This window comes from Lissotriton vulgaris, chromosome 3_1 (assembly GCF_964263255.1).
Source record: "Lissotriton vulgaris chromosome 3_1, aLisVul1.2, whole genome shotgun sequence".
Classification (NCBI taxonomy): domain Eukaryota; kingdom Metazoa; phylum Chordata; class Amphibia; order Caudata; family Salamandridae; genus Lissotriton; species Lissotriton vulgaris.
This window is the reverse complement of record NC_141689.1, coordinates 545,685,586-545,709,346: the sequence shown is the minus strand read 5'-3', so window position 1 is coordinate 545,709,346 and position 23,761 is coordinate 545,685,586. Positions and strand designations below refer to the sequence as shown.

General features: G+C 46.6%; 1 protein-coding gene across 1 annotated transcript in view; it reads left to right on the top strand.

The window, feature by feature from the left end:
- BDP1 (BDP1 general transcription factor IIIB subunit) overlaps positions 1–23,761 on the top strand; it is a 1,412,545-nt gene that overhangs the window by 321,739 nt on the left and 1,067,045 nt on the right. The window contains exons 14-17 of the mRNA XM_086960808.1: positions 10,679–10,844; positions 11,459–11,673; positions 20,136–20,301; positions 20,917–21,131. Coding sequence (XP_086816934.1) covers positions 10,679–10,844; positions 11,459–11,673; positions 20,136–20,301; positions 20,917–21,131 — 762 coding nt within the window. The remainder of the gene's footprint in view (positions 1–10,678; positions 10,845–11,458; positions 11,674–20,135; positions 20,302–20,916; positions 21,132–23,761) is intronic.

Sequence of the window (23,761 nt, the reverse complement as noted above, 5' to 3'; positions counted from 1 at the left end):
CAAGGTTCTCTGTTTGACCTTTAAAATTCTGAAAGGTATAGGCCCCCAGATTATGTCCAATTTCCTGTCCTTTTACGTACCCACGCGTACACTTCGCTCTCAAGGTCAGGCTCTTGCTGTGGTTCCTAGATTTAGGCTTTGCCGTGCCGGAGGACGCTCTTTCAGCGTTAAAGCTGCTACTATCTGAAACTCTCTTCCGGTTGAAATCCGCCTGATGGTGGACCTCACGCTCTTTCGGAAAGCCATCAAAACTGTTTTGTTTTAATTTTAGTCATCCTTAATCTCTTTCCATCATGTTCCTGTTATGTTATGTCCTGCCTTGTCACTGCGCCGGGACGCTCCTTAGCTGGAGCAGCTGTGCGCATAACAAATTACATTAACATAACATAACATAACAAAGCTTGGCTCCTGCAACCATTCCACTTACTTACACATCTTGGCTCCAAGGACCCCCAGTCTCCATTAAGATGCATTGTGCCAAACTCAGATATTGACCTCTGCACCTGGCCATCCCTGTGCTGCAGTGCTGGTACTTACCTGACCCATGCCCACAGCTGATCTTTGGTCCCAAAGACTGGAACTGTAAGTTGCGTACTTACCTGATTAACTGCAAAACAGTTTTCCCCATAGGATAACATTGAACTGTTCTGAAAATATTCTGTATTGATAAACCAAGAGATATGCCCTCCTTTTTTCGTGAACCCCTCGTGTTGGCTGAAAGAATCTGTAATGATTGACAAGGTTTAAATTGCACTAAGTACAGCTGGGCCCGTGCAAGACTTTGTCACCTAAAGTAGTCCCTCTCCCAGCAACTAAGTTCTAATTCCTAATTAACTAACTGTGTCCTTTCTTGAACTGTGCTGTGTTATTCAAAGGCTAAAATCCTTCCTTTTGCATCTATCCGTGCTAAAGCAGCTTCAAAGTCTTTGCATTTTAAATACCCATTTTTGCATTTCATGGAAAGATCGATCAACCTCCCAATAACTTTAAATGATTCCTGCCTCATAATGACTCCTGAGCTTAAAGTTCTTAGTCCCTCCTTTCCTCTTGACCGTATCAGCTGTCTTTGCCCTCGGTAGCTGTACTTTGCGGCACTGACAGATAGGCTTAAATGTGGGAAACTATCACCCAAATGGGTCTGGTTCACTGGCCATTCATTCATGTTCGGCTCACCGTGAGAATTTTTTTAGTTCTGCCTTGATTGTTCGGCTGTCTGTTGACCTAATATTGTCAATTCTTTAACATAGACATATAGAGTTTTTGCTCTACCAGTGGAGTATTTCTTTCTCAGCTCATGGTGTTGACTAGTTCTTCCATCATTCTATTTCCTATGGAATATATCTCAAAAGTAACTTTAATCATAACACATTACAAGCTTAGTCATACATGCATTGTATACATTTTTTTCTTTTCGTATCAACCTGCTTTTTGGAGCACTCCAAATACAAGCCTGGGGAAAACCAATTAGTCTTAATTTAACATTCCACCACAGGGAAGCAGAAAAGCAATTTTCGTACTTACGCACATTGAAACATAGCTATTGGCTTCGCCAATGCTTATTTCTTTTACTATACAAAGAAAGTTATCAATCAAGCAGGATTTATAGAGCGCGGCTTGTCACTCCAGAGGGTATCCAGGCTCTGAGATCCTTGCTGCTCCGGGTGCTTCAGTTGAACAGCGAGGTCTTGCATCCGTTCCGTAATTCAAGAAGAGAAGTGAAGGTCTGGAGATATAGAGGAAGGTTGTTCCAGGATTTGGCTGTGAGGTAGGAGAAGGAGCGTCCTCCACTGTTGCTTTGGTGGATGTGGGGGGTGTGAGCAGGCTAGAGGGTGGCGGAACTCTGGTACCTAGAGGGTTGGTGGAAGTGCATGCGGTGGTTGATGTATGTTGGCCCTTGGTTGTGAAGGACTTTGTAGGTATGGCTCAGTATCTTGAACTGACATCTCTTCCGGACGGGAAGCCAGTGGAGTTTCTTAAGATGAGGGGTGATTTGGGTCTGTTTTGGGAAGTAGATGATGAGCCTGGCCACTGAGTTCTGTATGCTTTGAAGTCTCTTCAGGATGTGAGTGGTAATTCCTGCGTATAGAGGGTTACCGTAGTTCAAATGGCTAGTGACTAGGGCTTTCAGTGACTATTCATCTGGTATTGATGGGGAGCCATTTGAAGATTTTTCAGAGCAGGGGAATAGTGAGGAAGCAGGCAGACAAAACTGCTTTGATCTAGCTTTTTATGGTGAGTTTGCTTTAAGGATGATGCTGAGGTCGCGGACATGGTCTGTGGAGTGCTTTGGGGACCCAGTTCAGAGGGCCATACGGAGTTGTTCCACGGAAGGGGTGTGGGGGAGTTGTTTCCAAACATCAGCATTACCGTTTTGTCCATGTTGAGCTTCACCTGTTGTGTTTGCATATTCCGCCCTAAGTGCGCTGGGGATGCCCAGACGTGGGTCCCAGGCACTCCACACCACTGGAGTCAAGCTAGCCGGGCTGATGAGAGGTGTTCCCTCGAAACCGGTCCGGTCCTCGGATGCTGGATTCCGTTCTGGGAAGGACATGGCTTTTGTAGTTCGGACTGGACTGTTCCCATGGGGCACAGGGTCAGAGCTGATTTGCATATCGCCATTGTCTAACCCAGGGTGGTGTGGAGTGCAAAAAAACTATGGATTTGGGCCCAGATCTTTAGACTGGGGTGAATGTGTGACATTGATCCACATTCGGTCCATCACCTGTTGTGTTTGCATGTTGAGCTTCAGGCAGTTGTTTTTCATCCACTCGGCAACCCTCGTCATACACTTACGGAAGTTGGACTTTGTGGTTGTGGGGTCTTCTGAGGGTGAGAGGATGAGCTGGGTGTCTTCTGCAAAGGTTATGATGTTTAATCTATGGGCTCTGACGATGTTGGCCAAGGTGGTCATATAGGTGTTGAGTAGGTTGGGACTGAGGGAAGAACCTTGAGGGATGCCGCAGATGATGTTTTTGGGTTCCGAGGTGAATGGTTATAGGCATATTCTCTGGGTGTTTCGGGTGAGGGAGTAGGCGATCCATTGAAGGTGTTTCCTTGGATTCCGATGTGATAGTCTTTTGATTAGGGTGGGTGGGATACGGTGTCAAAGGCTGCTAAGATGTTGAGGAGGATTAGTGTTGCAGTCTCTCCCTGGTCTACGAGGGTTTTGATTACCTCTGTGGCTGCTATCAGGGCTGTTTCAGTACTGTGTTTGGTTGCAATCGGGATTGGGAGGTGTCCAGAGGTTTGTTGTTTCCGAAGTGCTTGGTGAGTTGGCGGTTGATGGCTTTTCCGAGGACTTTGGCAGGAAAGGGGAGCAGAGAGATTGGACAGTAGTTCTTGAGTTTGATGGGGTTGGCGGATGGTTTCTAGAGAAGAGGTGTGACTTCTGCATTTTTCCATTCTTTGAAGAAGGTAGTCGTGGTGTTAGATGCATTGAAGATGGTTTGGGATCGCTGATGATCTTTTTACTCCTGAGGTTAAAAAAGTGATGAGGACAGGAGACGTCGCTGCTCCTGAGTGGACAGAGTTCATGAATGGTGTGGAGTTGTGTGGTGGCCCCATGAGGTGAGAAGGTGGTTTGGAGCTCACTTTGGTGGGGGCAAGGAAGGGACAGAAGTTGGCGAGGGAGGGTTGGAGTGCGAAGTGTATGTAGATGGTTGAAAACATGTGGATGAAGTCCGCCAGGGTGTCCCAGAGTTCATGGGAAGGGATGATGATGTTTATGGTGCATGAGAGGTTGGAGAACGCTTGGACGATGTTGCACTGCTTTCGAAGCAGTCCATAACTATGCTCCTTTTTATCTTTTTCAGGTGCTGGTAGTATTTGTTGAAGGCTATCTTGAATGTGGCTCTGTCTTTGAGATCCTTGCTGGTGTGCCATTTCGTTTCTAGTTGCTTTTTGGTAATTCTAAGTTCTGTAGTGTAACAAGTGGCCTGTTTGGTGGCTCTTTTGGGGTTGGTGGGCTTGATGGGGCCGACTCTGTTGGTGCAGTTGATGATCCAATCAGAGAAGTTCTTGACAGCCTGTTGCAACAGATGTACACTACAAGTTTGACTCTACATTGAAAACACAGGCATTTCTGCAGTAAGAACGAGAATATCCTCTCCCGAATGAAATAATGCCTCTAGATCAGTATGAATATATTATTTACACTAACAGATCTGACCAGCCTGCCGTATGAAGTAAACAGCAATACCGAGCAGCATGTGCAATTGTAAAGAGTTGTATGCTGAAAGGCAAGTGCCGTCCTAGAAATATGCGGACACAGTCTCTAGGAGATTGTGTGGCTCAGCTGTCAGAACTAAAAGCACTAGTACTAGCGCTAAAAAATACAGATCGAGAATGCCCCACACTTATTGTGTGTGATTAATTTTATTGTGTCCAGTCATACACTGAATATCTTCACTACTGGGGTCAGAATGTTTTTTTTAAAGATTCAAAAAGATTGCACAATAAAGCATAAACTACTTTGGGAACAAGTGGCAGAGCTGAAAAAAAGCTTGCCCCGGGCTCACGTGATTTATACGTTGAGTCATCATTGGCATCATTGGCGTGCACATAGAAGGAAATTCATTGGTTGTTGAAGCCGCCAAGGCGACAGTGCAAACTGCTTCCGTAGATGCAATCACTTCCTCGTACACAAGAATAGACGTAGATAGAATTGTAGCTGTCATCGCTTCATGCAAAAACAGCTCGGCCGTGCCAAAAAGCTTTCCTCACAAGTACTCCCACAAGTTAGATGCACAAAATATACTGTATGCTCAAATTCCAGGAGTGGGGGATAGAGTAATGCCAAACATGGATTGCATAATAGGTTTAATTCTAACGGCACACGAGGGTCTATGTTCAGCACACGCAGGGATTACTGTAACGGTTTCACTATTGAAACAACGCTATTGGTGGCCAGGTTCAACGAAACTGACAAGAACATTCGTCCTTGAGTGCGATATCTGTCTGTCAGACTTCTCGCATGTGCATATTTGGACCACTGAGGCCCCCTACAATCTGACGGGCTTACAAGTACATCTTAGTGGCAGTGGATTCATGCTGTAGATTCCTGTGGTTTTGGCCTCCGTGCTCGGCTAACCCCTGAACTGTTATAAAAGATTTGCGAATCTTCATAGGGACATACGCAATTGGCACCTTACATTCGGCCCCACGTTTAGCTCTCGGGCTTAAAAGGAAGCCATGAGAAGTTTAGTTGTAGCATTGCGGTACTCCTCGCTGTATCGTCCAGAGGGAAATTTGATTGTGGAAAGGAAAAACTGGGACTTATAGCAATCCTTAACAGCAAGAGTATTGGGCCCGGGTGGCAGTTGGGTCAGTCACCTATATGGGGTCCAGAGGGCACTTAATAACATGCCAAGAAGCTCCCTGGGAGGCCGTACTCCTTATGAGGTCCGGTTTAGGATGAGAATGTGGGTACCTGACCTTTATTTTGGCAGCATAGTGGCGGATAAAAAGGAATTCGACATAAATGATCGTTGGGCTACTTTACAGGAACTAAGTGATTTCCCGCACTGCAAAGCAACGTCCAAGTAAAAAGCACCACCACTGGGGAAGTAAAATCAGCTACTGCAAGTCTTACCTGGATCCCAAAAGTCAGGGATGTGGTCAGTGAGGAAATAGAGGACAAGAAGGAATTTGGACAATGTTATAGAATACCTGTACCTGTCCTGGCTGTCGAAGGAACAAGAGCGGTTGTACTTCCGCCTCTTGCCAGCAAAAAAGAAAAGAGATTTGTCTCCATAGATCTGGCCGATACTGAATAGCAGGCCGCGTGGGCTACTGGGTGGCAACCGCTCTCCTCTTGCTACCATACAGGAGGTTCAGACAGAAAGACTAATAACATTTGAAGATTCTGTCCCGTCCTCGTGTCCTCCCGCCGCTTGTCCCCCTCCCCGCCGCTGCTCCCCTGCGGCCCCGCCCAGCTTCGCTCGTCACTCCTGCCCATTGGTCCACCCCGCTCCCGCCTCCCAGCTGCTCCGCCCTCGCCCCGCCCCCCCACTACGCCATTTATGGCGGAGTCCACGCGTACGTGCAGCGTGCACGCGCAGCGGGCGCGCCGACTGAGCGCCGAAGGTGCGCCAAAGGTAAGCCCGTCTGCGCCCGTCCGCGCCTGGACCGCGCCCAGTGCCAGGACCCCTGGTCCTCGCAGACACCAGCCCACCCGCCGGACCTACGACACCACTGAACTCTACGCACTCAACGCCGGCCGATCCCCGGGCTGCTACCTAGCCACCCCGAGACGCACCCACGGACCCTTCTGCTGCAACTCCTGCAAGTTCACCTGCATCCGGACCTGCACCACCCCAGCAGGGCCCAAGACAACGACGAACAACAGCAGCAGCCACCTGAAATGCACCCTGCTCAACACCCGCTCCGTCCACAGACACGCCGTCGAGCTCTGGAACCTGCTCGACACAACTTCACCAGACGTCGCCGAGCCCTCAAGAGTACCTGGCGCAGAGACCCAACACCAGACAACACGACTGCCCTCAAGCTCGCCACCCGAAAACACCACCAACTCATCCACGCCACCAAGAAAACTGCATTCAAGGAACGACTGGACAACAACGCACACAACAGCAAGGAACTCTTCAACATCGTTAAAGAGCTCTCCAACCCCAACGCCGGAAACAACGACATCACCCCTTCCCAAGACCTCTGCAACTCCCTCGCCTCCTACTTCCACAACAAGATCGCGGACATACACAACAGCTTCAGCACTCAACCGACGCATGCCACGACTGAACCACCGCCCCCCACAACCACCCTCCGCGCCTGGACCCCGATCAGCACCGGAGACACCATCCGCACGATGAACTCCATCCACTCCGGATCTCCGACCGACCCCTGCCCTCACCACGTCTTCAACAAGGCCGACGCTGTCATCGCACCCCACCTGCGGGACATCATCAACACCTCCTTCGACACCGCCACCTTCCCGGAGAGCTGGAAGCAAGCCAAACTCAGCGCTCTACTAAAGAAGCCATCAGCCAACCCCACCGACCTCCAGAACTACCGCCCCATCTCGCTGCTCCCGTTCCCTGCAAAAGTCATCGAGAAGACCGTCAACAAGCAGCTGGCCGCCTTCCTCGAGACGAACGGATCCCTCGGCCTCTCGCAGTCTGGCTTCCGGGCCAACCACAGCACCGAGACCGCCCTGATCGCAGCCACCAATGACATCCGAGTCCTGCTCGACAACGGAGAAACAGCAGCCCTCATCCTCCTAGACCTCTCCGCGGCCTTCGACACTGTCTGCCACCTTACACTAGTACAGCGCCTCAGCAACGTCGGAATCCAGGAGAAGGGACTGGAGTGGATCATCTCCTTCCTCGCCGGAAGGACACAGAGAGTCCGCCTCCCCCCGTTCAGATCTGAAGCCACCGAAGTCATCTGCGTCGTCCCTCAAGGCTCCTTGCTCAGTCCAACCCTCTTCAACGTCTACATGAGCCCCCTCGCAGACATTGCACGCCAGCATAACCTCAACATCATCTCCTACGCCGAGGACACCCAGCTGATCCTCTCCCTCACCAACGACCCCGCCACCGCCAGAGCCAACCTTCCCGAAGGGATGAAAGAGGTAGCCGAATGGATGAAGAACAGCCGCCTGAAACTGAACTCGGACAAGACGGAAGTCCTCATCCTGGGATCCTCACCCTCCGCCTGGGACGACTCCTGGTGGCCCCCGCCCTAGGCAGCGCACCCAAACCAACAGACCACACACGCAACCTGGGCTTCATCCTGGACTCCTCCCTCTCCATGACCAGACAAGTCAACGCTGTCTCCTCGTCGTGCTTCAACATCCTGCGCATGCTACGTAAGATCTTCCGGTGGATACCCTCCGAGACCAGGAAGACGGTCACCCAGGCCCTCGTCACCAGCCGTCTGGACTACGGCAACTCCCTGTACGCCGGAACCACCGCCAAACTCCAGAAGAGACTCCAGCGGATCCAGAACGCCTCAGCACGACTCATCCTGGACATCCCCCGTCGCAGCCACATCTCCGGACACCTGAGAGACCTGCACTGGCTCCCGGTCAACAAGAGAATCACCTTCCGTCTCCTCACCCACGCACACAAAGCCCTTCACAACCAAGGCCCAGAATACCTCAACAGCCGCCTCAACTTCTATGCTCCCAAACGCCAGCTTCAATCGACCGGTCACACCCTCACCACCGTCCCCCGCATCCGAAGAGCCACCACAGGGGGACGGTCCTTTTCCTACCTCGCCCCCAAGACATGAAACTCCCTCCCGACCCACCTCCGCCTGACCCAGGACCACCTCGCCTTCAGGAAGCAACTCAAGACCTGGCTGTTCGAGCAGTAGCGGACCCCCCTCCCTCAGCGCCTTGAGACCCTCCGGGTGAGTAGTGCGCTATATAAATGCTTTGATTGATTGATTGATTGATTGATTCTACTCTACCAAGTAACGTAGTTGCCATCAATGGATTGGAACTCGTGCCTGTTAAAATTGAACATCAACAAAGCTGAAATGAAACACACATCTCAATTCAGCCTAATACTGACCTCAATGTAAATATGCCACAAAAGTTCGACAAAGCCTTGTTGCGCTACCAACGATAGATCTAACTGCATCTGGCTAGTTTGTCGATTTTGATGCCTTCTCTCTGGATCCAAGTGAACCTGAGTTAACGCCAATGCCAGTTTCCCACAAAAAACAACTTCAGGAATTCTAACTTTAGTTGGCAAAGACTTACCTAGTTTCACCCTGGCTACAGCTCTGGATAGCAATCGGTCAACTGTTCCTAATCCTCCGGATAGGTTTAGTGACTGTCTTTTCCTTACTACTGAATGGACATTATCTTCCATAAGGCTCTGCAGTATCGCTCGTGAACTTGGTACTGAAGCCACATACATCATCACACGATGAACAGAGAGACTTTTCCTTTGTGAACATTACAGCAGTTCTAGTTCCTGAAGGAATAGTTTGGGATAAGGTTTCATATGATGGTTGTGGTCCCACTGAACTTTTGAAAAAATCACATGTATTTAAAATTTCTTTGATATCATCACCTCCAGTACATTCTCTGATGATAGGGATTTTTAAATTGTAAAGGTGGAGATCTCCATAAATGTAGGTATACATTTTTATGGTAAATTTGAGAGTGACAAAGGGCAGTGACTGGAAAATGGAGAATAACTGCTAAATGGGAAGGGTTTAGTATGCGACAAGCTAATATAAACACACACCTGAAAAAGAGCAGTGCTTTTCACAGACTATGCTTCTACGTTACTACAGTCCTAAATGTGTCAAAACGTAACTGTACTTCAGCCCAACCTTGGAGTAAGTGAACCACCAAGCACCTCACATGGGCACTTGTGTGGAGGCAGGGAAATAAAATATTATCCCACTAATGTTAAAATGATTAAAATAGTTCAACATTTAAGTTCTATAAATGTTTAAAAAATTAAATATAATTTTTAATTATGTTCTTTAAAAAAATGAATAATGTTAAAAAACAAAATAAACCAGTAAATTATTACAAAAAAAGCAAAAACTAATTTAAATTAAACAGAACTTTTAGCACACTGTAGTAAATATTAAATACAAACAAACCCGTTGATGAATTAATGTGCTATAACTTTTTAAAATTATTTTTAGGTTAAAATGAATTATTTAGCTTAATTTATATTTGTAATAATTTGTTATTTTTTGAAAGAATAATCCATTTTAACGAAGTCGCTGCCACAGTGGCGGGGGTCTTCACCTACATGTGGAAAGTTCTTAGTACTAACTTTACTCTTGTAAATCTTTTTGTTGGAGGCTTCACCCTATAATTTGTCGGGTGGCGACGTGTAACTTGTAAATCTCCACAAAAAAAGAAGTAGAGGCTTACACCTAGGTATAGCAGTAAATATACACGAGTAAATCTACACAATTATAGTTACCGTTCTGAATTGGCCTTTATCGTTGTCAGGCAATTATGGGTGCATATTATGCATAGCCATTGAGTAAGTTTAAAAATCGATTGGGTAGGCCAGCTTTGTCAAATTCTTCTCTAGCTGGTACAACAAAATAAGCACTAATCAAGTAATAGAGCTTGATGTGGACAAATGTGTGACCAACATTGTGCATGATGCTCCTGAGATCATGAATTATATTCTGTCAGACTCCCCGAAAAAGGGAATGGAAGGGAGTTTAGGACAATTGATTTGTAAACTCAGACAAAAAATTAATTTAGGGCAATTCTTATTTTTCTTAGTTTTTAAACAACACTTTCTGAACACCAACCAATAAGTGGTGGCCTTGTCTTAAAATTGCTGAATTATCTGATCCGTCTCTTTGTTTAAATGTTGTTTGTTAATCATTGTTAATCATGGTCCTTTTCCATATCCCATGTGGCTACCTCTGTTCTTGATCTTTAACCCTCCTCACATCCCATCCATGACCAGATGCTGCTTCTCTTTTCTAGTCTTCTGACGTCAACACCCGATCTTTGTCCATTCAGAATATTCCCTCTCTTTTCATCAATTCCAAAGGTTCTTTTTACAGCCTTTCCCGGACTGTACCATGTGCTCTACTAATAAGGGAAGAGTAATTTAACATGTTTGTCATTACTGTTCATTAGCTGTACTGTTTATGCTGCTATGTACAGAACTGTGTACAGAGTGCTTAAAATGATTCAGAATGCTCATATATCCCCAAACAGTTCAGCTCAGAATGTCATCATCATGGAAGAAAGAAAATCTATGGGCATCAAACCTGTGCCTTTGACACGAGGGAGATTCCAAAAACCAAAGCCAAACCTTGGTAAGGCAATTGGGAAGGAAGTAATCGTGACTACTGAAGAAAATATAACTGGACCAAGAAAAGAGGTACGGTAGTTACATCAGAAAGGTGTTGACAGCCTCCGGTAGCAAATAGAATCTAGTTTCATGAAAAATATTTTCCTTCATGGGTGACTTGGGATTTATATGTTCAATGTAAAAACATTTACTGACTTTTTAATATACATAAAATATCCCAGCCTGTTATCACTCTGACTATCATGAAAGAGTTGTTATTGTAGCTCAGAAATGGTACTCAGTAGATTGTGTAATGGTGGCTTAAGGGCGGAAATCATGCTATATACATATGAGACTGCCAGGGTGGCTAACTCCTTACTTTGGTTTGATTTCCACATCCTCTCAGGGAATAGGTGAATGCAAATTATACTCATAACCTGGTTCCTAGGGAACCTGTTTATGGAAGTCTGTCTTTAATGACACAAGGCCAGGAACTCTGACACAGTTAGTTTTGGCTTGGTAAAGAAAATAAACTAGATGGCAAAGATCATAAGCTATATGCTGTATTCCCAGGTCCTAGACTCCCTTCCACCAGACTAATAGGACTGGAGCATTTTTCTCTAGCCATATATTGGATGCTAGTATGAATGATTGGTACATGAATTTAATTTCAATGGTGCATTCATTGTTTATTTTCTTTGTAGGACACAGATGGAGAAAAGGAAAGTCTTTCAACAGCCTCTGAGTTCACAGATGATAAAGGGCACAGTACTGAAACCCCTGAACGTTCTAGTCAATCACAACTGTGTCATGAAGAAAAATATTCAGCAACTCCTAGTAAGCCACCGGAAAATGATGGTCAAGCTGTGGTTATGTATTCTCCTGCAAATAGAAACAAGACTGCAGTAGAGCATCCTAGGTAAAAAGTTATTTGTTTTAGAATGTCTTGTACACTTGTTTTCAAACATGTGACAACAGCTTGGTGCTGCAGCTGGAAATTGGGCACAGATCCTCCCATATGAAAAGTTGGCATGGAAGGCTGAGTTAGAAAGGTAATTGAACCATTAAGGCATCAATAAGGTCACATTAGGAGTATTATCATATAGGCTATGACTGTATGCTCCATTTGCTGATTTGGTGAAAGAATCTGAACTTCTTTTAATTGTTTCCCTCCTTGACTGCAGAGTCTGAGCCTGCATAGTTAATATATATCAAAACAAGGTGGGAGTGAGAGGATTTACTGGGTTCGTCCTCCAGAACGAATTTGTGACAACTAAATAGGAGCCTCGCCTTGATAAAATGAGGACTAACCCTCGGCTGAATATATATATATTTTTTTGTAAAACTCACCCACCAGGGTTTGCCCTTGGTGGCATGCTTCATTCATCCTGTTCTGCTGCGGAGAGGACGTGCTACGGACTACGCAGGTGCATTTCAAGTGAAAATACAATGATAAAGAAGATGGGGTTCAAAGTAGGTGTATCCTATTAATTCTGACCTCTAGTCTGTATGATTTTTTAACGCCATTTTCTTTATCATTGTATATTCATCTGAAGTGCTCCCGCGTAGTCCGTAGGTCGCGGCCCTCCCCGTAGCGCAGCGGAAAGTGATGGACCCGACGATGAAGCATGCCACCAAGGGGTAACCCTGGTGTCGGAGGGTTTTACATGAAAATTAATGTTTGTGGCATGTGAGCTGTAGATCACATGCTGTGTGTACACAGCCTGCCATCTAGTGTTGAGTCCGGATGTTTGCACTTTATTTTTGTTCAAAGAAGCATTTTCCAGTCACGAGATAGGTGACTCCTCCTTTCTGTGACAGTGCGCATGGGCATCTACTCCATTGTTAATTGTTTTTTTCCGCCATCGGGTTCGGATGTGAATTGCTGCGTTACGGTTTAGCACAGTTTCCCAGGTTCCCTTCGACACGCAATCCACTAGCCTTGACAGTATTGTTTCTCGATCGCATTTTCCATTCTCCACATATTGTTTCCACTATAAGATTTTCTATAGGAAAACTTGAAGAGGGCCGCTGGGCCTACCTACGCCGGGCTCTCTAGCAGTCGATGGAACGGACTCCACTCAATCTCTGTCCCGGGTGTCGCGTCAAGTTTCCACGCACTGACCTGCACGAAGTGTGCAATCTCTGTTTGTCCCCGGAACACGATGATAAAGACTGCAACATGGGCTGATCGTTTCGATCGAAGAAGTCACTTCGTGACCGTCGGGCTCGACTTCACGAGATACAACACCAAGGCGGCTCCTTACCGGACATCTTCGGCGAAGATTCCGACCAAGAAGACATACACCCTCAAAGAGCAGAGGAAGAGGAACATCTCTTCGTGTCCGAAGCCGACTCCGACATGGAAGAAGAGGAGCAAGTTACACCGGGTCAGCATACCGTGAGTACAGAAACCCCCTTTCTCCAACAGCCAAAGACAAAAAAGGTTCAGGTTGTTCCTCTGACTGCGGGCCAAAGTCGGCACCGGGAAAAAGTTTTGAGCACCTTGTCCGCGGGCCCGGTGCCGAAACATAAAGAAAAGCCTTCCAGCTCGGGCTTGAGATGGCCCCATGCAGGCGCCAAGCTGAAATCCTCGGCGCCGAAATCCAAGCACATCCTAGTCCACTTTCCTTCTTTGTCGAAACCTAAATCTTCGGTGCCAAAGAGTTCGAAGCCAAAACATTCCACGCCGAAAACTGCAATTAAAGACAAAAATACTTTGACAGAAGAGCCTCGGTCCGATGTTACACCTGCGGATCCGAAACAAAATGAACTGGTTATTAACCCAGATACTAGACATATTCATGCCAAATTGCCTGAGAAAAGGAAATTGGCCCAATAGGATGAGCACCACATGCCCCTGAAGAAAAGGAATGCGAGTACAAACCATCAACCACCTTATGTTCCACCTCCTTCACCTACTAATCCTCAATCACATATCACACCCACTAATTCACCACCATCACCTAACCCACAGGATGGAGGGGATAGGGATGGATATGAGGATAAGCCACAAGATGTTGACCCATGGGAGGATTATGATACTGATCCACACACAGATACTGACCCTGACTTGTACCCGTCCAGGCCATCATCACCTGAGGACAATATAGGTTAGATTGAGCTTCTTAATAAGGCTGCTCATTACCATGGGGTGAGGCTAAATAAGGAGGCTTTAGAGGCAGACCTCTTGTTTGAGACCTTAAGCTCCACTCAGAAAACTACACATACACTACCAGTGCTTAACTCCTTGCATGCTCACGACAGCCGGGAGCCGTCGTGCGCCACAGTGCTTGTGTGCTCAGCTCGGCTCCTGGCCGTCCTCACACATGGCAACGGAGAGAGAATGCCTCCCCCCCCCGAGAAATTCCAGCCACCACCGAAATGTGAGGAAAATGTGTTTTTACAAAGTTTGAGGTTTGCAAGAGGTTCTGGGTAACAGAACCTGGTGAGAGCCAGACAAGTCACCCCCTCATCCTCGATTCCTCGGGGTGTCTAGTTTTCAAAAAATGTATAGGTTTGCTAGGTTTCTCTAGGTGCCAGCAGAGCTAGGGTTCAAAATCTACAGCTAGGCACTTGGCAAAAAAAGGGTCAGTTTTCACTGTGTAAATGTGGTGTGTCCACGTAGCGTTTTGGGCCGTTTCCTGTCGCGGGCACTCGGCCTAACCACACAAATGAAGTACCATCTTTCTCAGAAGACCTTGGGGAATGCGGGGTGGGTGGGATTTTGTGAATGGTGGATTCCAGAACTTTCCACCACAGACATGTGAGGAAAAATATATATATATATATTTTTTACAAAGTTTTTGGTTTGCAAGGGATTCTGGGTAACAGAACCTGGTGAGCGCCAGACAAGTCACCCCATTCTGGATTCCCCTGGTTGTCTAGTTTTAAAAAATGTATAGGTTTGCTAGGTTTCTCTAGGTGCCAGCAGAGCAAGGTTCAAAATCTACAGCTAGGTACTTTGCAAAAAAAGGGTCAGTGTTCACTGTGAAAATGTGATTTGTCGACGTTGCTATTTGGGCCGTTTCCCGTCGTGGGCACTAGGCCTACTCACACAAGTGAGGTAACATTTTTCTCGGGAGACTTAGGGTAACAGAGAATTGTAAAACAATGGTTATTACCTATTGTCTTTCGATGCATTTCTGCCTTTAAAATGAAAGAAAATGTGTAAGAAAGAAGTCCCTTTGAAAAATGTCCTATAAATCTCATGCTAGTATGGGTACACACAATTTTGGAAATGTGCAAATAGCTTCTGTTTCTAAACTCTATATTTTATTCCAATTTCAGAAATACATAGATGTCTTTCATCCCGATTTTTCACTGTATATATTTCCCCAAATTATTTGCTATATACCCTGTATATAACCAGTAGATAATAAAAAACCATTGCAAGACGCTACTCAGTTATTGGCTCTGGGTTCTTCGGGCTCTTGGTGAACCTACAGGTCCTATATATCCCCACAACCAGAAAGGTCCAGCGGATGTAACGGTATATCAAACATCTGTCATAACTAGAAGAAGTTACAGTTGAAAGCCTTGGCACAAATTGTGTTTTTTTTTTCAATTATTTTCTATTTTCAACTGTTAGTTTCTATAAAGAAATGTTGAAGTATCTACACAAATGTCCCCTTGCTGCATTAAGAAGTTTGACTGCGTTTCTCAAATATATAGCTTTCCAGGATCCATTATTGCTTTCATACCCATCTCTACCATTAACTGGAAGAAGGGTGAAAGCACAATATATAGCAAATATATGTCACAGTAAAATACCAAAACTGTGTAAAAAATGTTGGTTTTCTGACAAAAGTCTGTCAGTCCCTGACAGCTGGGAAAATTGTTATTTTAGTCCCACAAACCCTTTCTTGATACCATTAGCAGGGAAAAACAGACGCTTTCATTTCCAGCACTGTTTTCCCATCCCCCCACCCCCCAAAAAAATCTTTTTTTGCTGTATTTAAGCACATTTCTGGGTGCCTTCCTAGGGAATCCACAAACCTGGGTACCTTTAGAATCCCCATTATGTTGGAAGAAAAGGATGCAAGTTTGGCGTCGATACCTTATGTGGTCAAGAAGTTACAGGGGCCTAACCGTGAACTACTCCAAATAGGCATAAAAAGACTTGGCACAGCGGGAAGGAGACCTAGATGCGGAGTGGTTAAGGGGATGCTTTAGCACGCAGATGAGGTTTTTATAGATCCTGTAAGGGCAAGAATAATCTCGCCCAGGGTTGAGAAGAAATCTAAGCAAGCACCTACTGACCCTGCATACATCAAGGGTCAGCTGGCCTTAGACTTTCTTGTGGTTACTAATACTTGCAAGAGAGCTAACTCACAGAGTACAGGTGAGGCCCCTCCTCCTGTTAAGGAGTCCAAGTTAATTGATGCCTCTGGCAAAAGGGTAGCCTCGCAAGCAGCTAATCACTGGTGCATTACTAATGCTCAGGATTTGCTAGCCAGATACGATATGGCTCGTTATGATGAGTTAGAAAAACGTACGCAATTTCTGCCTGATGAGCACAAATCTAAGGCAAATGACCTTGTCCAGGAGGGCAAACTTATCACCCGTACCTCCATCAAGTGCGCATTAGATGCATCAGACACAGTACTGCGCACAGTAAATGCCAGCTTACTGCTACGTGGACACACATGGTTGAGAATTTCAGGTTTCAAACCTGAGGTACAGGCCTCCATTCTCAATCAACCTTTTGATAAGGAACACCTCTTTGGTCCAGCAGTGGACACCTTACTGGACAAAATGGAGAAGGACACTGAGGTCACAAAGTCCAAGGGGGCTTTACAGTGTGGTGCTGCGGCCAGGGCGACTGACACCGGACGCTGGGGCTCACGGTTCGATCACCGGCGACAGGTCAGCCCAGCCCAACACCATGTGACTCTGGGCAATCTTCCCGACGGCCCCCAGCGCCGGGATTCCTCCGGGTAGCTGTGCGCTTTAAAAAAAAAACTGGATTTACAGTTACCTGTGAGTTGGGGTTCCTTTTGGGGCTCCTTTTACAGGGGTGGCTCCAAAAATATTACCACAGAAAATCCCTCCTCCTTTTACAAGAGCAACAACCAATCGCCCTCATCAAGAGGCTATTTTAGAGGAGGTTTCAGAGGAAAGAATGGTAAGGGAAGATGCAGAGGCAACTCAACTCACACTTCCCCTACAGTGACTTCCTTCCGATACCCCCGATCATTCCACTTCTCTAGGGGGACGTCTCTCTTAATTGCTCCCGGTCTGGAACACAATCACCTCAGACTAATGGGTTTTACAAAATATCCAATATGGTTACTGCCTGGAACTTACAAACACTCCCCAAACGTTCCTCCAAGATCACACGCATTGTCACAGGAACATCCCTTACCATTCTAAAAGAAGAAGTTCTCTCTCTGTTGGAGAAAGGAGCAACACAACCAATACCATTATAACATCAAGGGACCCGCAAATACTCCCTGTATTTCTTGAATCCCAAAAGGGACGGCTCTCTCAGGCCTATACTAGATCTCAGAGAACTAAATCTATACATTCAGTCGGATCACTTTAACATGGTCACACTCTAGCAAGTGCTACCGCTCCTTCAACAAGGCGACTTTCTGTCCACTCTGGACTTAAAGGACTCCTATTTCCATATCCCAATATACCCTGCTCACCGCAAATACCTCAGGCTCGTAGTAGCAGGCCAGCACTATCAGTTCAAGGCGCTCCCATTCGGAGTAACTACCGCACCCAGGGTTTTCCCCAAGTGCCTGGCAGTAGTCCAGCTCATCTTCAAAGTCAACACATTCACGCCTTCCCATTTTTGGACGACTGGCTCATAAAAGCCAGCTCGCAAAAAAGCTGCCTACGTCACACTCACAAAACAGTGCAATTGCTCCACGATCTTGGATTCGCAGTAAATCTGTCCAAATACCAGCTATATCCATCCAACACACAGGCGTCTCTGGGAGCCACAATAGATATAAAAAAGGCTTTGGCCTACCCCAATCCAGCCAGAATCCGCAATATATAGACTCTACTCTGTCAGGTTCAGCCTCAAAACTCATTGCCAGCTTGAGTGTTCATGCAGTTGGTAGGGATGATGGCATCTTGCATTCTAATAGTCCCTTACACAAGACTCCAAATGCATCCCCTTCAGAAGTGCTTAGCATGTGGAACCATGCTCAGGGTATCTTATCAGATCTAATGTTGGTGGACGGCCACACCCATTGCACTCTACATTGGTGGAATACACAAAACCTTTTAAACGGGTGGCCCTTCATAGACCCATTTCCAAAGATAGTGCTACAGCAGACGCATCACTCACTGATTGGGGAGCTCATCTCCAGACGCATATAATTCAGGGTATGTGGAGCCAGCAGCAAAAGCAGCTTCACATAAATCATCTAGAGCTGCTAGCGATTTTTCTAGCGCTCAAAGCGTTTCAAGTTCATCTAGAAGGCAAAGCTGTCCTAATCCGTACAGACAACATGACATCAATATACTACATACAAAAGCAGGGGGGAACAACCACTCTCCAGCTGTCACAACTAGCATAAACCACTTCTCATATTATGAATTAATTTGGTTCCCTTTTTTGTACACTTCCTTCCTTGGGCTGTTGTATAAATTCCCCACCCTTTCCATGTGAACAAGTTTCTTTGTTACTAATTAACTTGTGCTTTTCCGTAGTTATAATGTTTAGTTCTGTGTCTGCACGAACAGTAAAACCCAGCGGGTTTCTTAAGTACTTGCCCAGAAATGATCCCCATCGTTCTTCAATCTTCAGAGCACACTAAGATTTTTAACTCATGCTCGTGCTCCAATTTACCACCAATCGTCAAGGTATGAGAAGAAGTTTCAAGTGAGTAAGAGTTGATTGGGGCCAAGCAACATCTACAATAACTATGAGGAAGCAACACTCCCTGTCACATCTCTTTTGACATTTATTCATGCCGGTACCCCTATAGTCATATATGTTGTTGGCTCTGATTGACCTTGTAGGAAAGTGCCCCTTTTTGCATGGTTAACCCCCACTTTTTGCCTGATATCAGATGCAGCCTGACTTGATGTGCCCTGGGTCCCTGCCAATCAGGTTCCCAGGGCCTGTGTTCTTTCCCAAGACTGTACCTTTGTATCCACAAGTGGAACATTCCTGACCACAGGTAAGCCCCTTGTACAAGGTACCAGGTGTACCAAGGGCACTGTGACCATAGAAGGCCTTTAAGGTCTGCAGCACCTATTGTGCCACCCTTAGAGGTCCTGCAACTTCACGCATGCGCTGCTGCGACCACCACCACCAACAACATCCCTTTGTGCCATGCCTGCAATCCACTGCCTGAGGCCTAGGTAAGTTACCGATCTACCAGCGTGCACTAGCCCTTAGGTGAAGGTACAGAGGCATGAGCCCTGTACCCCTACAGTTTCTAAGTCCGTTCTTAGACATTGTAAGTGCAGTAAAGCCTTAAGGAGTATATGGTCCGGGAGTTGGTCATAACAAACTCCACAGCTCCATAATGGCATTACTAAAAACTGGGAAGTTTGGTAGCAAACTTCTTAGCATGTTAAACCTACACTGATGCCAGTGTGGGATTTAACGTAAAATGCCCTCAGAGGGCATCTTAGAGATGCCCCCTGAAAATCGACCAGCCCTGATGTGGTTCCTGAATAGCTGCCCTCCATTTGCCACCACCAGACAGTTTTCTGGACCCTTAGGTAGGAAGCCTCCACTCTCTGGGTCCAGAAACAAAGCCAATCCCGGACAGAGGTGTCATGCCTCCTCCCCCGAGATGGGCTTTCGCCTTTGAACACAATCACTGCCTTTTGCTGTCCCCAGCAAATGACTCCCACTGTTTGTGGCCCCCACTTTGGGCAGGAGAATCGGCAGGAAATCTGGGCTTGGAAGAGAGGTGTGCCCACCTTTGCCAAACCCCACTCCTCCGGAGGGGGAGACAAGGTGAAGCACATATCTAAGTCCCCTCCATCTTGAAGATGATGGGACTTGGCCAATTCGGAAAAGAGGCTCATGCCCCCTCACCCTGGAGGGTGGCATAATAGGGGGTATACCCACCCCAAGGAAGGGACCCATTGGTCCTGACCTGCACACCCCTTTAACGTCCCTAAATTCAGTATTTAGCGGTGACGCAGACCATTGCCTCCTCAGATTCGAGGAAGAAAGAAGAAGGACCGAAGAGCTATTCAGAATATTCCCTCTCTTTTCATCAATTCCAAAGGTTCTTTTTCCAGCCTTTCCTGGACTGTACCATGTGCTCTACTAATAAGGGAAGATGAATTTAACATGTTTGTCATTACTGTTCATTAGCTGTACTGTTTATGCTGCTATGTACAGAACTGTGTACAGAGTGTTTAAATGATTCAGAATGCTCATATATCCCCAAACAGTTCAGCTCAGAATGTCATCATCATGGAAGAAAGAAAATCGATGGCCATCAAACCTGTGCCTTTGACACGAGGGAGATTCCAAAAACCAAAGCCAAACCTCGGTAAGGCAATTGGGAAGGAAGTAATCGTGACTACTGAAGAAAATATAACTGGACCAAGAAAAGAGGTACGGTAGTTACATCAGAAAGGTGTTGACAGCCTGCGGTAGCAAATAGAATCTAGTTTCATGAAAAATATTTTCCTTCATGGGTGACTTGGGATTTATATGTTCAATGTAAAAACATTTACTGACTTTTTAATATACATAAAATATCCCAGCCTGTTATCACTATGACTATCATGAAAGAGTTGTTATTGTAACTCAGAAATGGTACTCCGATAGATTGTGTAATGGTGGCTTAAGGGCGGTAATCATGCTATATACATATGAGACTGCCAGGGTGGCTAACTCCTTACTTTGGTTTGATTTCCACATCCTCTCAGGGAATAGGTGAATGTAAATTATACTCATAACCTGGTTCCTAGGGAACCTGTTTATGGAATTCTGTCTCTAATGACACAAGGCCAGGAACTCTGACACAGTTAGTTTTGGCTTGGTAAAGAAAATAAACTAGATGGCAAAGATCATAAGCTATATTCTGTATTCCCAGGTCCTAGACTCCCTTCCACCAGACTAATAGGACTGGAGCATTTTTCTCTAGCCATATATTGGATGCTAGAAAGAATGATTGGTACATGAATTTAATTTCAACAGCGCATTCATTGTTTATTTTCTTTGTAGGACACAGATGGAGAAAAGGAAAGGCTTTCAACAGCCTCTGAGTTCACAGATGATAAAGGGCACAGTACTGAAACCCCTGAACGTTCTAGTCAATCACAACTGTGTCATGAAGAAAAATATTCAGCAACTCCTAGTAAGCCACCGGAAAATGATGGTCAAGCTGTGGTTATGTATTCTCCTGCAAATAGAAACAAGACTGCAGTAGAGCATCCTAGGTAAAAAGTTATTTATTTTAGAATGTCTTGTACACTTGTTTTCAAACATGTGACAACAGCTTGGTGCTGCAGCTGGAAATTGGGCACAGATCCTCCCATATGAAAAGTTGGCATGGAAGGCTGAGTTAGAAAGGTAATTGAACCATTAAGGCAGGGGTCTCCAAACCGGTCCTGGAGGGCCAGATCCATGCCCGATTTTTTGGATATCCCCATTGAGATACATGCAGTTATTTTAAAAACTGGCATGGATCCGGCCCTCCAGGACCGGTTTGGAGACCCCTACATTAAGGCATCAGTAAGGTCACATTAGGAGTATTATCATATAGGCTATGACTGTATGCTTCATTTGCTGATTTGGTGAAAGAATCTGAACTTCTTTTAATTGTTTCCCTCCTTGACTGCAGAGTCTGAGCCTGCATAGTTAATATATATCAAAACAAGGTGGGAGTGAGAGGATTTACTGGTTCGTCCTCCAGAACGAATTTGTGACAACAAAATAGGAGCCTCGCCTTGATAAAACGTGGACTAACCCTCGGCTGAATATATATATATTTTTTTGTAAAACTCTCACCCACCAGGGTTTGCCCTTGGTGGCATGCTTCATCCATCCTGTTCTGCTGCGGAGAGGACGTGCTACGGACTACGCAGGTGCATTTCAAGTGAAAATGCAATGATAAAGAAGATGGCGTTCAAAAGTAGGTGTATCCTATTTATTCTGACCTCTAGTCTGTATGATTTTTTAACGCCATCTTCTTTATCATTGTATATTCATCTGAAGTGCTCCTGCGTAGTCCGTAGGTCACGGCCGCCCTGTAGCGCAGCGGAAAGTGATGGACCCGACGATGAAGCATGCCACCAAGGGGTAACCCTGGTGTGGGAAGGTTTTACATGAAAATTAATGTTTGTGGCATGTGAGCTGTAGATCACATGCTGTGTGTACACAGCCTGCCATCTAGTGTTGAGTCCGGATGTTTGCACTTTGTTTTTGTTCAAAGAAGTATCTGTGTGTGGATCAGTATCATAATCCTCCCATGGGTCAACATCTTGTGGCTTATCCTCATATCCATCTCTATCCCCTCCATCCTGTGGGTTAGGTGATGGTGGTGAATTAGTGGGTGTGATATGTAATTGAGGATTAGTAGGGGAAGGAGGTGGAACATAAGGTGGTTGATGGTTTGTACTCACATTTGCCCTTCTTGGGTACCAGAATGTAGTGGGAGTAACAACCACACCCTCCCCTGCTGCTGCGACAGAATGTCCTCCTGAAGAGGCAGACGGATCGGGGGACCGACTGACATATTGAGTAGCTCGGGATACCAGTACCTTCGAACCCAGTCCGAAGCCACAAGGATGACTTGGGCCTGGTCGCGCCTGATTTTCTTCAGCACTCTGGGCAGAAGTGGTATAGGCGGAAAGGCGTATAACAGACCGCAACTCCACTCGCAACGAAATGCGTCGCCGAGCGAGTGCCGCCTTGGAAATTCCAACGCGCAGAACTGATGACATTGCGTGTTCTCTTCGGTGGCGAATAGATCTAACCAAGGCTCTCCCCACTGCAGAAAGATGCCTTGCGCCACGTCCGAGTTCAGACGCCATTTGTGATCCATCGAGCACCGTCGGCTGAGTTCGTCCGCCCTGGCGTTCAGAGAACCTGCCAGGTGGTGAACCACCAGGGTCATACCCTGATGTTCCAGCCACTGCCAGAGGCGCAGAGCCTCTTGACATAGGGTCCAGGACCCCACACCGCCCTGTTTGTTGCAGTACCACATGGCGGTGGTGTTGTCCGTGAACACCTGCACTGCCCTCGCTTGGACAGAGGGGAGGAATGCCTTCAGTGCCAGACGAATCGCCCGCAGCTCCCGACGTTTGATATGGAGCTGGGACTCCGATGGAGACCAGAGGCCTCTGATCTCCGCCTCTCCCATGTGGCCTCCCCAGCCCTGGAGGGACGCGTCCGTCACAACCACGTGCTCCGGTTGGGGAAGGGAGAGGGATCTGCCGCTGACCCAATCGCGTTCCGTGAGCCACCACTGCAGCTGTCTTGCAGTGCCCTCCGAGATCAGGACATGGTCGGACAGGTTGCCCTGATGCTGGGCCCTCTGAAACTTCAGGTCCCACTGCAGAGCCCTCATCCGCCACCGGGCGTGATGCACTTTGAGGATGTGTCTAGAGCACTGCCATCATGTGGGTCTATAAAGATGTCCCCATCATCATAAGCTTTACTCTTATCCTGAGCGCCATGTGGTGTATAGTTCAGTTCTTAGTGGGTTAAGGGCAGGGGTCTCTGTGGGGGATTCATTTCGGAGTCCGGCGTCAATGATTTCAGGCCCTGCGTCTGGATATTAGCAGATGGCATCGGTCTCTGCACTGTAGGTGACATTGGTCTCTGGACCGTAGGTGACATTGGTCTCTGGACCGTAGGTGACATCGGGTACAGCGTCAGCCCCAGAGTTGGCAAAGTCTGTGCCAAAGGCAGGGTCGGAACTGGTCTTGGGGATGGGTCCAAATGAGTGGCAGGCATTGGGTGGAGATAGAGTGGAGCGGTTGGTGCTAAGAAGGATTTTTCTAGTGGAAACTTTACTAGCATCCACTTTCGATTCATGGGGTTAGAAGGCGCTCCATTGGAACCT